Raw genomic sequence first — 13,194 nt, forward strand, 5'->3', positions numbered from 1 at the left:
GTGCATTTATCGCCTGAGATTGTGGTATTCTCCTATCCCAATGTTGTTCTCCGGTTATGAGTGGGACACTATTATTTAGTAGGTATTCCTGAATATGGAGATAACGATAGCACTGCTCATGGGGTGCTCTAGCATTGACACCGGCATTCGGAGAACAATACTCGAGATCATATTGCAAGTACCTAAATTCCGATATTTCACATCGGTGAAGAATCGAGTTGACTAGGGCAGAACCATGAGCTCATGGTTCGGCATTCAGAATGCAAAAACAGCACGAAATACATGAAGAAACAAAATATGCAAATACACACAAGAGCTATGGCGGTCCTGCCTGATTTGTGGTACTTGTTTGTCGTTGCGCCTTGTAATTATTAACATCCGTGAGATCAATATTTCTTCACAAACTTTATTACCGTTACAGTCGTGTGAATTGTGACGGTAATGTGAAGAACTGGTCGGTCTAGTGGAAAAGAAAGTTCGTGGAAAAAAATTTTTTTGTCATATAATTGCCCAGATTTAATTCAAGAAAGTACAGGCCAGCGTGCGCCCTTTGCGTAATACTTCTGAACCTTTTTTTAGGAGGATAATAAATATAAAGCACAGATTTCGAATAAAATATCTTATATCGTTTATTATCTTTCAGCGGAGTGCTGGTTTAATTGCACAATGATCGCTGAGGGAAGAACCTTGGGATTGTCGTACCCTTGTTTGGGCCTCCACTGCGAGAACGGGACTTTGCAAGCTGTAGAGTAACCATTTTTAATGCCTTAGAATTCTCGCGGTTCTTTACGCACTCCCTGTGACCGGTGGGTCGGTTGGTCGGTCGGTCGGTCGGTCGGTCGGTCGGTCGGTCGGTCGGTCGGTCGGTCGGTCGGTCGGTCAGTCGGTCGGTCTGTTTGTATGTTTGTATCTGCCCGCTTTCTCGCGTACCTAGGTCACTGGATGATCAGTGATCGAATAGGTACTGCATCAAGCTGCTGTGCGGAGGTAACAAGGTTCGCTACTGATCATCGGACCAACTTGGGTCACTGAGCATGTGTATGCGTATCTATGTACGCACGTAACGCTCTTCAATGTACATCTTTCACGCCGACATAGGTCACTAATACGCGAAACCGGGTAGGCACGAATGTTCGAAGCCATTCTAACGGCGACTTGGACTACTGAGCATGTGTATGCGTATCTATGTACGCACGTAACGCTCTTCAATGTACATCTTTCACGCCGACATAGGTCACTAATACGCGAAACCGGGTAGGCACGAATGTTCGAAGCCATTCTAACGGCGACTTGGACTACTGGGAATGTGCCATTCGGTTTTTGCTGGTCCCCGACGTACATCTTTGATGCCAACTTGAGTCACTGGATATGCGCCAGCCGGTGCACTCTTCGATGATGGCCTCTGACGCCAGATTTCGTTAACTAGGCATGCGCCACTCGCAATGTGCCACTCTAGCATGGCAAAGAAGGATCCGTTAAATTTCTCTGGTGCTTAGCGGAATCAAACTAGCGTCGGAATGACTCCTCACAGACACCAACCCCCGGCACTTGCAGGCTGCTCAAAAAATTCAGTGGATGTGTGTTCTTTTTTTAATGAACGCCGTTCACGTTAGAGCGTTAGCAAGCTGCGTCATGAATGCACTCGGTACGTGGCGCTCTTCAGTGAACCTCTCATCAACTTATTTAACTGAGTATGTGCCACTGAGTGTGTGGCAAGCGAGGGAACAAGTCTCAGCGTTCGCAAGCTCTGGGACCGTCCCGCTTCTCGTCTCAGAGGCAAAGCGCGAACTTCTTGGCAATGCCACGGGATGGCGCAGTGGTCCAAAAATTAGCGCGAAAGATGAACTTGGCTGTCGCATGACGCTCTTCCAAGCGTCCGCAGGCAGTGGCACATCATGAATGTAGGAGGTCGCGCGCAGGCTTCGGGGTGGCGCCGCCAGGTGGCACCGAGTGTTGCTAGGGCAACACGAAATAGGAGTCTCGCTGCAGTACGCGCCTTCTACATAATTTATTTTGACAGAGGCAGTGCGTTGTGTCGCTACAGTCGGGTAGAACTTTAGAAAAAACTGGCGTTTACTCTAGACTGACCTCATGAACCGGATAGCCAATGGAGAAGATGGCCGCCCGCGCTTCAGAATTGGCCGAGTCGCGTCAATTGTAAGCATCTGCCCCTCATCAGAGTGGATTCCCAAATTATTTGTGGTGGTCTGTCATGCGGGAAATATTATTGCGAGCTTACGATGCATCATTTTTGGAACGTCCGTTTACTCTGAGCCGTGATCCGGTGAAGAATGCAGCAATCATCGCTGAGGCTGTGATACGCTTCGTCTGAACACACAATCACATGGCGATACACCGCTAAAAAGAAACACCCTGCGTTTTTGTTTCATGGTGTAATAGCAGTAGTAAATGTGCCGTGTACATGTAAACCAGCAAAAAAAGCCATGCAGAGCTGGCCATTCTACTTTTGTCTCTTGCAATAAAGCTAAAATGCAGACGATGCGCAGCGTTGTCATACGCACGGGGATATGTTTATCTCGCGATCCGGCTTGCGCTGTAGCACTCCAATCACGAGAGCTCTAGCAAACCAGTGATCAAAACACAATACTCTTTATTAATACTCAGAATTTTGCGTTTTTGAAACACGGTCCTTTGAGCGCGACTAATTTTGTCGCAGAGACAACTGGCTGTCGCACTTCTGTCATCAGGGCGGGGCCTCTCCCCACTCTCCCTGTCTTCTAAAGCTGCGCGCGACTATAGGTTGATACAGCGCTAATGCATTACCGTCGACAGACATCGTGAGGTGGGTATTGCAACAATCTTTTTTTTTGTTGTTGTATCACACTGAATGTGATGCAACATGTGTATGCAACGTAATTCTGAGACGAGAGATTTACAATTTTAGCGCCACCAAAGACCAATTCGATAAGAATTATAGGCTAGTGCTAGTTTCACCGGAGAGTTCCGCGATCGAGGCACAGAAAAGCTAACGCTTCATCGGTTATAATAAGAACAGTGACGAAGACAACTAGTATCAGAAGCATTTCGTTATAAAATACACTGCATATAGAAAAATATAGCCTATTCATGCACACCGATAATAATAATAATATTTGGGGTTTTACGTGCCAAAACCACTTTCTGATTATGAGGCACGCCGTAGTGGAGGACTCCGGAAATTTTGACCACCTGGGGTTCTTTAACGTGCACCTAAATCTAAGTACACGGGTGTTCTCGCATTTCGCCCCCATCGAAATGCGGCCGCCGTGGCCGGGATTCGATCCCGCGACCTCGTGCTCAGCAGCCCAACACCATAGCCACTGAGCAACCACGGCGGGTCATGCACACCGAGAAGTTATATTGTATAAAAACAAGGAAGACTTACATGCAATGGGACTTAATTTAGCGCGGCTCCAGAACTGTCTACAAGTAAAGCTGTAGGAATGGAAAGGCTAGCAGCGTCTTCAGAACATATGACCAAGCTTCCCATCTGGGTGAAAACTTTTGCAGGGCACGTTCTCAAGCGTGCGCGTTTGATCCAAGGCTGGTCTCATATGTGCTCCTGTTCTTTTTTGTAAGGGCCTTTTTTCGACTGCTCCATTGTCATCAAAACTGGCGCACTTGGCAAGGTTTCTTTGCTAATGAAACGTGTTGCAGTGAAATTGCAACCCTGTTTACATATTCACGCCCGTTCATAATTTTTTTGTCATATACGCTTGCCTCGCCACTTGAAATTTTATAAAAACATGGCCCTCATTCATCTGGGGCAGAAGCGAGTTGCCTAAAACATTTCGAGTACGAGGTAATGTGCTCTTAATACATGAAAATGTCGCAGTCTCACTCCAAAAGTGAACCATGGATTTCTGCAGAAAATTTGTAGAAATCTGTACGAAGCAAATATGGCACTCTTATAGGCTAGATAAGCGTCTGAAAATTCGCTTAACAACTAAATGAACCTGCATGGTTTCCCACGTGCATAAGGGTACACGAACACAACACACTGGATGACCGCGGAAACTCGCTATCGAAACGCTGGAATGAGGAAGCACGGCAGCAGCTGTGAGCGAATTGACCTTCGTGCTGCCACTCGCTTCAAGGTGAACCATTTATTTTTTTACTTAGTTATTGCTTACCATTGCGCAAATCAAGCAAAGGAGAGGGCTAAGATAAACGCTGTAATAAGGCAGCTTCAGGTGCTCTTAGCCCACCGTGTTACACGGTGGCAGTGAGCCACGTAATCATCATTATGCAGAAGCATGATTGCGAAATAATTGTTACGGAAAAATATTTATCCAATGCAAGATAGTTTTCTATAGTGCAACAATGAAATGTAACAATGAGAAGTAGAAGCAACGCAGACATTACGCACTAGCGTACTATATACACTTGGCAATAACAAATAAAAGTGAGATCTATGCACACTTTAGAATACATAATTAAAATGAAAAAGAAATTGTGCTAGCTCAATATTGGAACGATAAGGAGAAAGAATGGGACGAGTGAAAATTGTTTCATTACAAGCAGTTGACACCATATGTGAATGCAGGTGAAAAGGAAATTATGCTTGATTTACTAAGAGAATGTTCGTATAAGTGAAAACGATTGTGACCGTGTTGTGCTGATGACATGAATGCCGGCATGATAAAATGAATTAAGCAGTCTGGGTAACTTATTTTTAAAATTTGCAAGCCATAGTTGGCTGTTGAAGGGGGTATGGTTCAAAACTCTTTATGCAGGCTAGTACAAGTAGCTGTAGTTTTTTTTTCTTTTTTTTGCAGAGAAGCAATTTCAATAAATACGCTGTTCTGAGAGTTTAGGTTTGCACGCCACTTACGAAGGCGAGAACGGATATGTAGGGAGCAAATTGTGCGTAGGCTGTAGTGTTTAAAAGGTGCTCACTGTGATTGGGATATGGCACGTTAACTACGATACCTATTATCTTCTTCTGGGGTAGGTTCATTTTCCTGAAGTTACATTGAGTTGTTGAGCCCCACAGCCTCTGTGTATAATTGATGTGCAATGCAAATACTAGGGGGTAAACTATAATATTTACCGATGTTGGCAGGAGATATCTGTTCCTTGTAGCAACACTGTGAGACGGTTAAGCTTTTGTCCTACTGACTCTACGTGTTGTTCCCACCGTAGTGTACTAGTGAAGTGTGTACCGAATGCTTTAGCTTCATTGACTTTCTATACTCCCCTTGTTCCTCTCTAAAACGTATTTTTTTGGAATCTTTGTGCCTTTCGCATAAAAAATCCGTCGTTGGCCTTATTTGGCTTTACGGTTAGAAAAGCTTTCGTACACAAGAGTATATTCTCTGGAAAAACTGATCTGTGTGACCAAATAAGCCTGTACAACATGGCAATGAATAAACACGCTAGTTTGCATGTATGATGAATATTGCGTTCTGATGCATGAGCAATAACGCTTATATATAAATTAAAAAGCAGCTAACAAAGAATACTTCTTTGCAGGACACCTGCTTTTATTTATGCAGGTAACAATTTGAAGTTGTTTTATGTGCACACATTGCCGCCTTTTTCCTAAATATCAATTACCTCAAGCTTGAGGCCCTGTATCATACGTCTCAAGCATCTTTAATAATAAATTATGGTGAAACTGATAGAAACATAGAGTAAACCTATGAACACGCATATTGTCGGTAACTTCCTTTCAAAATTTTTCAGTATATGGTCTTGCTGGTCTGGAAGGGCTAACTCTGTTGAATTCTTTTTTTAAATCATGGTCATCGAAGAAAGTAATCGAAATATATGGCAATGTATCAGGCAATTACAGAATATATGCATTATGTACATGCCCTATGATGAGTATATATATATATATATATATATATATATATATATATATATATATATATATATATATATATATATATATATACTATGAGTGTGTGTATGTGTGTTTGTACACACGGAATATTTACGTGGACCTTGTCTTGACTTTTGCCACGCCTTTTGCAGTGAAGCTGCTAAGGGCTATTTCCCCCACTATGGTCTTCGCTAGCAGAACATCGTGCAATGCCAGGGCGACGCGCGGCGGAGGTGACGTAGGCGTTCAGCACTCCCCATGCGCGGGCCGATCTGGAAGATGGTGCAATGCCGCACCGACGAGCGGCAGAGGTGCAGTTCACCATTAAGGGGGCCCACCTACACGGCTTCGGTACTCATCCTTCGTCACAGAGTGGAAGGGCACTTATTTTTTTCTTGCTGTTCGGTCGTTGTACATGCGCATATATTTCACTGGCGTTGATAGAAACTACAAGGATAGTGATTCTGGTCAATGATAAGATAATTAACAAAGTGTATTTTATAAGGAGAGATGTACGACTTCCTTTTTTCGTATGAGAATGTTGTACTAAATCTCTCCCTAACATTATTGTGTTAAAAATGGTAGCGCCTCTGTCAAGTTAACGCCACACTTTCGCACTAAACATTTTTTTGGAAATGTCACCCAAGGAACTCGCAAACAACTTTTCGTGCCCCTGCCGTCATATGCGTTTAGAGAGAAACCAAAGGTTATCTGTCTAAATATCTGTCAGAACAACTAGTCGGAATAAAATGATCTCACCTTTAATAACATTCCGCACATGACGCATGAGAATGAATAACCATAAGGTAGGGAATAAATGTCGGGCTATAGATGTATTTCTTCAAACCACGCTAATGTTTTCATATGAAGCGAACATAATTGCAAAATGCAACTACCATTGCTAGATGCAGCCACACAAATATTTGAAATAATTATTGTTCATCTAACAATGAGATAGAGTACACAAGGCCTTTCTCAGCGGATTTCTAACGCACACATTTTAGAAGAGATATCATTAATAGTAAACACCGCATTGCCAGCTAATATGCGGACGTGTTCTGAGGTGGCAATCAGCATAAACTACTTCATGGTCAATTACGGCTTAATTGTTTGTGCGTAACTAGACGGTACGGCTAGTGTTAGGGCGACAATATTACACCTGAACTTTAGCGCCATTTCTTCAAGTACGATAGTTACGCTCAAGCATAGTTACTGTACTAACAATCTTCGTCTAGTGCCTTAGCTATATAAGTACTTAACTGATGAAAACCAGGTAAAATAATTTTCACTTTTTCCATTTCACGTTGCGCGTGGCGTCCTCACACTGGGAGTGATTCGTCATATCTGCAAGCAAACGGCAACAGGAAGAACAGGGCAAGAAGGCGGAAAGCTTAACCTATTTATGGTGCGCTCTCTGACATAAAATGTGTAATTAAGCAATAAATTGTAGTAAAAAAACGAAACGCTATTTCTCCGTACTATATACTCCAAGCCGTACTTTTTAAAGCATTGCTTGAGTTACCAATAAAAGCCAATACGAAATTTTAGAAGTTATGATGCATGTGCTTCTTGGAACAGCATGCCACAACGAAGGTTTCTCTGCGTTTCATACGATCGAGCAAAGAAACTTGAGTATTCCACTCTTGATCTCGCTGCCTTCGGCTTAGATAAATACAGCCTGGAGAGCAAGCACATGAAATATAGCAAAGAAAATTCGAAAAGCCTGTTTAGAGATGTCTGCGAACTGCTCATTCGAGATGTAATTACGCGCCGCTATGGCGTTTTGGGAAAAATAAGTGCGCCAGAACCAATCTGACGGCGACTGTCGATGGTAGTGCGTAGGAAACAAATCGACAAAGCTGCACAACACATAGCCCCTGTCGAAACGAGTTATGTATGAGGCGTGTAAACCAGCAGAGCACCTTTTTCATGCTGCCCTAAGAAGACTTTGCATCATTTCGCGTTGACTCCGAAATGAATGGCACGTGGGCACCTGCGAACGCTAAAAAACCCGCGAGGTGGAAACCGAGCTCCTTCCTCGCGCTTTATTTTTTTCGAACGTGGTGTGCCATCTGGTGGCACTGCCGACATGTACGCGCGTGGCCTCCGAGACGAGAGGCGTGGCGCTGCGGTGCCTGCGAACGCTAGGAATTGCTTTCTGGCTTGCCACGTATTCAGCGGCATATGCTGGGGCACCTACGTTGGCAAGATGGCGATATAGAAGAGCACATGCTCAGTGAGTCCAAGGTCCGGCTAGTAAAGCGTCGGCGTTAAAAGTGTTCTTTGAAAGGCGGTACATACCCAGTTCATTAGAGGCGCAGCCTGCAAATTTGTCTGGTTGCTTATCTTGAGGAACTGTTTACATGACACTCATATTCCCCTCAACATCAAATAAATTTAAGGGATCGTTTTTGTCCTTGTAAAGCGGCGCATTTCCACTTGCAAATACCTAAAGTCGTTCTTTAAAAAGACGCACACTCCTGCTGGCGTATACCCCGTAACATAGGTCGATATCAAACAGGTTATTTGAATACCAGCACAGCTCTAGTGGCCCATACCCAGTGTTCCACATTGGCGTCAAGGAATTTCTTCGAACAGCGATGCCTACCCAGCTACACTTCTACACTGAAACATGTCGACGTCAAACATGATCGTTGAAGAGCGGCCCGTTTGGGGGAATTCCCGCATGCTGACTGACCCAATTTGCTGTCTTGGAAGGCTAGGAAATGCGTTACCTAAGCACACAGCATAATGCACCGCCCATTCAACTACAGATTACCCATAACCGAAGGTACACAGAAAAGCCTTTAGATACAGACAGCGATGAGAAGAAATATATATATATATATATATATATATATATATATATATATATATATATATATATTGTCACAAGCTGTCATGAACCATGCCTGCCGCGCAAACAACCAGATGAAAGAAAGAAGAGAACAACGTGAGCCAAGCTGCCGCGAGACCGCTCTTCAACAACCGCGCCTATCAACCAGATTCATCTGGTTCTGCATTAAAACACCTCGTGTGTAACATTTGGTGGAGCTGTGCGGGGTAACTCCCACGACCTACAACGGAGCCACCAGCACAAGAGCTACGCCGAAGCCGTCGCCTCGCCGGACTTTCGCCGTCGCGCTCAGTCATGGCCACAGAGCAAGATACCCTCACCAGCAGTGCCTCGGCGAGCCCAGTCCCTATCCAGCACTACCGAGAGCCACGCACGTTCTCGGCGAAGGCAGAGGAAGATGTGGATGAGTAGCTAACCCATTACGAAAGGGTAAGCCAATACAATAACTGGAACGCTGCCAGTCAGCTTAGGAACGTTGTTTTCTCCTTGGCCGGCACGGCGTTTGTATGGTACGACAACCACGCGGACATGCTAACTACTTGGACACGCTTCGTTGAGGAAATCAAAAAGTGTTTCGGTGACTCGGACGCAAAGAGGAAACGTGCGGAACTCACATTAGCCCAGAGAGCTCAGGTACCCGGCGAGACTTGCACTACCTACATCGAAGAAATTTTGAAGCTGTGCCGCACCGTCAACCCTCAAATGACAGAGGAAGATAAAGTGGGGCACGTGGTAAAAGGAATAGCGGAAGACGTGTACAACTTCCTCATTGGTAAAGAGAACTTGCACACTGTATCAGAACTGATACGGCACTGCCGTACGTTCGAGGCGCTGAAGACTCGCCGAATTACACCAAAGTTTGGACGGCTGGCCAATGTAACGACTGTAGCAAGTGTTGACACGAGTCCTCTGCTACCAGACCTTTCGTCCGCTATCCGCCAGATAGTCCGCGAGGAGCTCCAGCGACATGACGAACAGGCACGTTATGCGGCGCCTCGTTGCAGCTCCTCCGTTTTCCGAGACACTTTTCGGGAACCCCCTTCGGCTACTTGGAACCACTCGGTGAACGTCGCGGATCTTATCGGCTCCAGAGACGAACCGCATTACATTACGACCGAACCACCACGCAATGATTCGCCCCCTCAACGTTTTGATCCACGCCCACGCAACTTTCGTCCACGAAGACTCGCCGCTACCTACGACTTTCAAGGGGAAGAGCCTCGTTACCCTCAACCGATGTCTTCGGCAGATTACTTCAATCCGCATTCTGAAGTTCGCCCTTCGCCAGTGTGTTACTGCTGCGGCATGCCTGGCCATATAGCTAGGTACTGTAGCCGACGCCGAGCATCAAACTACGGATCGTCAGCGCCGACTACGCGGTCTAGCGGTCGTACACTGCGCACTCAGTGGCCAGGAGACTCCTCTTCAGGAAGCCACTTTCGAGAGGACCCATGCACCGCCCAGGAGACCTACTTTGGAGCAGAAAGAACCCGGAACCACTACCGCTCCCCTGCCTCCGACCGTACTCTGACGCCACCACCAGCCTTCCGAGCCTCCCGATCACCATCCCCTCGGCCGCGATTCACGTCACCATCGCCTCGGCGCCGTTTCGTGTCGCCCCCGCCGGGAAACTAGCCAGCGCGGCCGATGGAGGTGAGGTCGCTGGAAAATGTGTGCTGCCGACTCAACTGCCTCCAACTATTTTCATGCTAAAGAATAAGGTTCATGTACTGATTGATGGGGTCTCCACAATGGCTTTGGTCGACACGGGAGCAACTGTCTCGGTCATGAGTGTGGGGTTTAAAGGCCTTCTGGGACGCTAGGTTATGTTTCGTTGGGACCAGTGCACAAGTTTCCGTGGAGTCAGTGGTGAAGCATTATACCCGGTTGGTGTGTGTAACGTGGATGTGTCTTTGGGTGGGAAAGTTTTTAATGCAGAGTTTACTGTTCTTCCTCGCTCCTCGCATGACGTGATTCTGGGGATTGACTTTTTGCAGTTGTGTGGTGCGAATGTTGATTGCCGGACGGGAGAACTCAGTGTCGACACCAGTGTTTCACCTGTGCTCTTTGAAGGTGAAGCTTGCCCGGAGAGTGTGCTGTGCGTGTCTGAGGATACAGTTGTGCCCGCCTTATCTGCGATGCGTGTTGCCGTCGCCTGCTCATCTCCGACTCCTATCTCGTTCGATGCTGCAGTGCAACCTGTACATCGGAACTGCCTCAAGAAAAACGTATTAGTTCCGCACTGCGTGGTCTCAGTGACCAATGGATGCGCGGGGCTGTGGGCGCTAAACTGTTCCACTGAAGCGGTAGTGCTACCTCAAGGCCTAAAGATTGCCACGTTTCCGACAGACTCTCCCGTATCGGTGGCAGTACTTGCGGAACTCCCCGATGAAGGAGCAACCAGTGTCTCGAGCTCCGGGAGCTCGAAGATACTTTCCATGATTGATAAGTCACTCAGCGATAATGAGCGTCAAGTTTTGATGGCCCTGCTTACGAAACATACCTCGGTATTCGACTTTGCGCAGCACAATGGACCGCCATCAATTCCTGCGTCCAGAACTCGTCACCGCATCAACACAGGAGCCGCCCAGCCAATCCGACAAAAACCCTATCGTGTATCCCCATCAGAACGCAAGATAATCAGTGATCAGGTCCAAGAAATGCTATGCAAAGGCGTCATTCGAGAATCATCTAGTCCTTGGGCAGCCCCCGTAATATTGGTGAAGAAGAAAGACGGTACGTGGCGGATCTGTGTTGATTACCGTCGCCTAAACGCTGTTACTAAGAAAGATGTATATCCGCTCCACCGAATTGACGACGCCATCGACTGTCTCTTTGCGGCATCTTACTTTTCCTCAATCGATTTACGGTCAGGTTACTGGCAAATTCCTATACACAAGGACGACAGAGAAAAGACAGAATTTGTAACACCCGACGGACTATTCGAGTTTAACGTGATGCCTTTCGGGTTGTGTAACGCGCCCGCAACGGTCGAAAGGTTCATGGACACGATATTACGCGGCTTAAAATGGGAAGTTTGCATGTGCTACTTAGACGATGTTGTGATCTTCGGGCGAACGTTTAGTGAGCACAACAAACGTTTGGATTTGGTCTTGTACTGCTTGGAGAAAGCGGGTCTTGTGCTCAATTCAAAAAAATGCCGTTTTGGGGAACGGCAAACTCTTGTGCTAGGCCATCTGGTCGCTAAAGAAGGCATCCGACCAGATCCGCAAAAGACTGCGGCCGTAGAAGCATTCAGAGTACCCAACTCTGTCAAGCAGTTAAGAAGTTTCTTGGGCTTGTGCTCCTATTTTCGCCGCTTCATTCCCCGGTTTGCTGACATAGCTCATCCCCTTACACGCCTTCTCCAAAAAGGCGTTCCCTTTGAATGGACTGCAGATTGCGACTCATCATTTCGCCAGCTCAAGTTCCTGTTGACATCCCAACCAATTCTTCGCCACTTTGATCCTTCATCACCAACTGAGATTCACACCGATGCCAGTGGCGTAGGCATCGGTGCTGTGCTAGTTCAGCGTGTTGGCGACCGAGAGCACGTGATCTCTTACGCTAGCCGGTCCTTGAGCCGCTCCGAGCGCAACTACACAGTCACCGAACAAGAGTGTCTGGCGGTCATCTTCGCCGTGCGACGGTTTCGTTCATATCTCTATGGGCACCCCTTCACTGTCGTAACAGATCATCATTCGCTATGCTGGCTTGTGAATCTGCGGGATCCCTCAGGACGACTAGCGCGCTGGGCCCTCCGTCTACAGGAATACGATTTCCTTATTTGCTACAAAAGTGGTCGGCGGCATGCTGACGCTGATTGTCTCTCTCGGATGCCACTTGAAACAACTGAATGTGATGCGGACAATTTTGATGAGTACATCGCTTTTGTGTCCCCGGAATTTCCGGATATGGGTACCGTCATATCCGAGCAGCACAAGGACGAGAGCTTACAACCGCTCTTCGCGGCAGCACAGGAGTCACCTGCGGGCAGTCGCTTTCGCCTACGGGATGGTGGCGCGCTGTATAAGAAGAGCTACTCGACCACCGGTGCACGCTACCTTTTAGTTGTCCCCACGAACCTTCGCCACCAAGTATTACACGCCATGCACGATGACCCAACTTCCGGTCATCTTGGTTCCACACGGACACTCTACCGGGCTCAAGAACGTTTTTACTGGCCTAAGATGCGGAAAGATATCGAACGGTACGTCGCCAGCTGCTCTAAATGCCAGCGCTACAAGCGTCCGCCACAAGCGCCACATGGCCTGCTTCAACCAGTTCCCCCTTCTAGCGTCCCCTTTGAGCAAGTTGGTATAGATCTTCTGGGCCCTTTCCCGCGATCCTCCAAGGGTAATCGTTGGGTTATCGTTTGCGTAGATCACCTTACCCGCTATTGTGAGACCGCCGCATTGCCATCGGCCACAGCTACAGAAGTTTCTTTCTTGCTGGCTAACATTATACTCCGACATGGACCTCCTCGCATAGTAATCAGCGATCGTGG

At 46.8% G+C, this 13,194-nt stretch overlaps 1 protein-coding gene across 1 annotated transcript in view; it reads left to right on the forward strand.

Moving 5' to 3' along the window:
* The first annotated feature begins 6,014 nt into the window (after positions 1-6,014).
* LOC135898652 (uncharacterized) overlaps positions 6,015-13,194 on the forward strand; it is a 50,785-nt gene continuing 43,605 nt past the window's right edge. Inside the window, exon 1 of the mRNA XM_070523643.1 lies at positions 6,015-6,181. Coding sequence (XP_070379744.1) covers positions 6,118-6,181 — 64 coding nt within the window. The 5' untranslated portion in view covers positions 6,015-6,117. The remainder of the gene's footprint in view (positions 6,182-13,194) is intronic.

This window comes from Dermacentor albipictus, chromosome 8, assembly GCF_038994185.2.
Source record: "Dermacentor albipictus isolate Rhodes 1998 colony chromosome 8, USDA_Dalb.pri_finalv2, whole genome shotgun sequence".
NCBI classification, from domain to species: Eukaryota; Metazoa; Arthropoda; class Arachnida; order Ixodida; family Ixodidae; genus Dermacentor; species Dermacentor albipictus.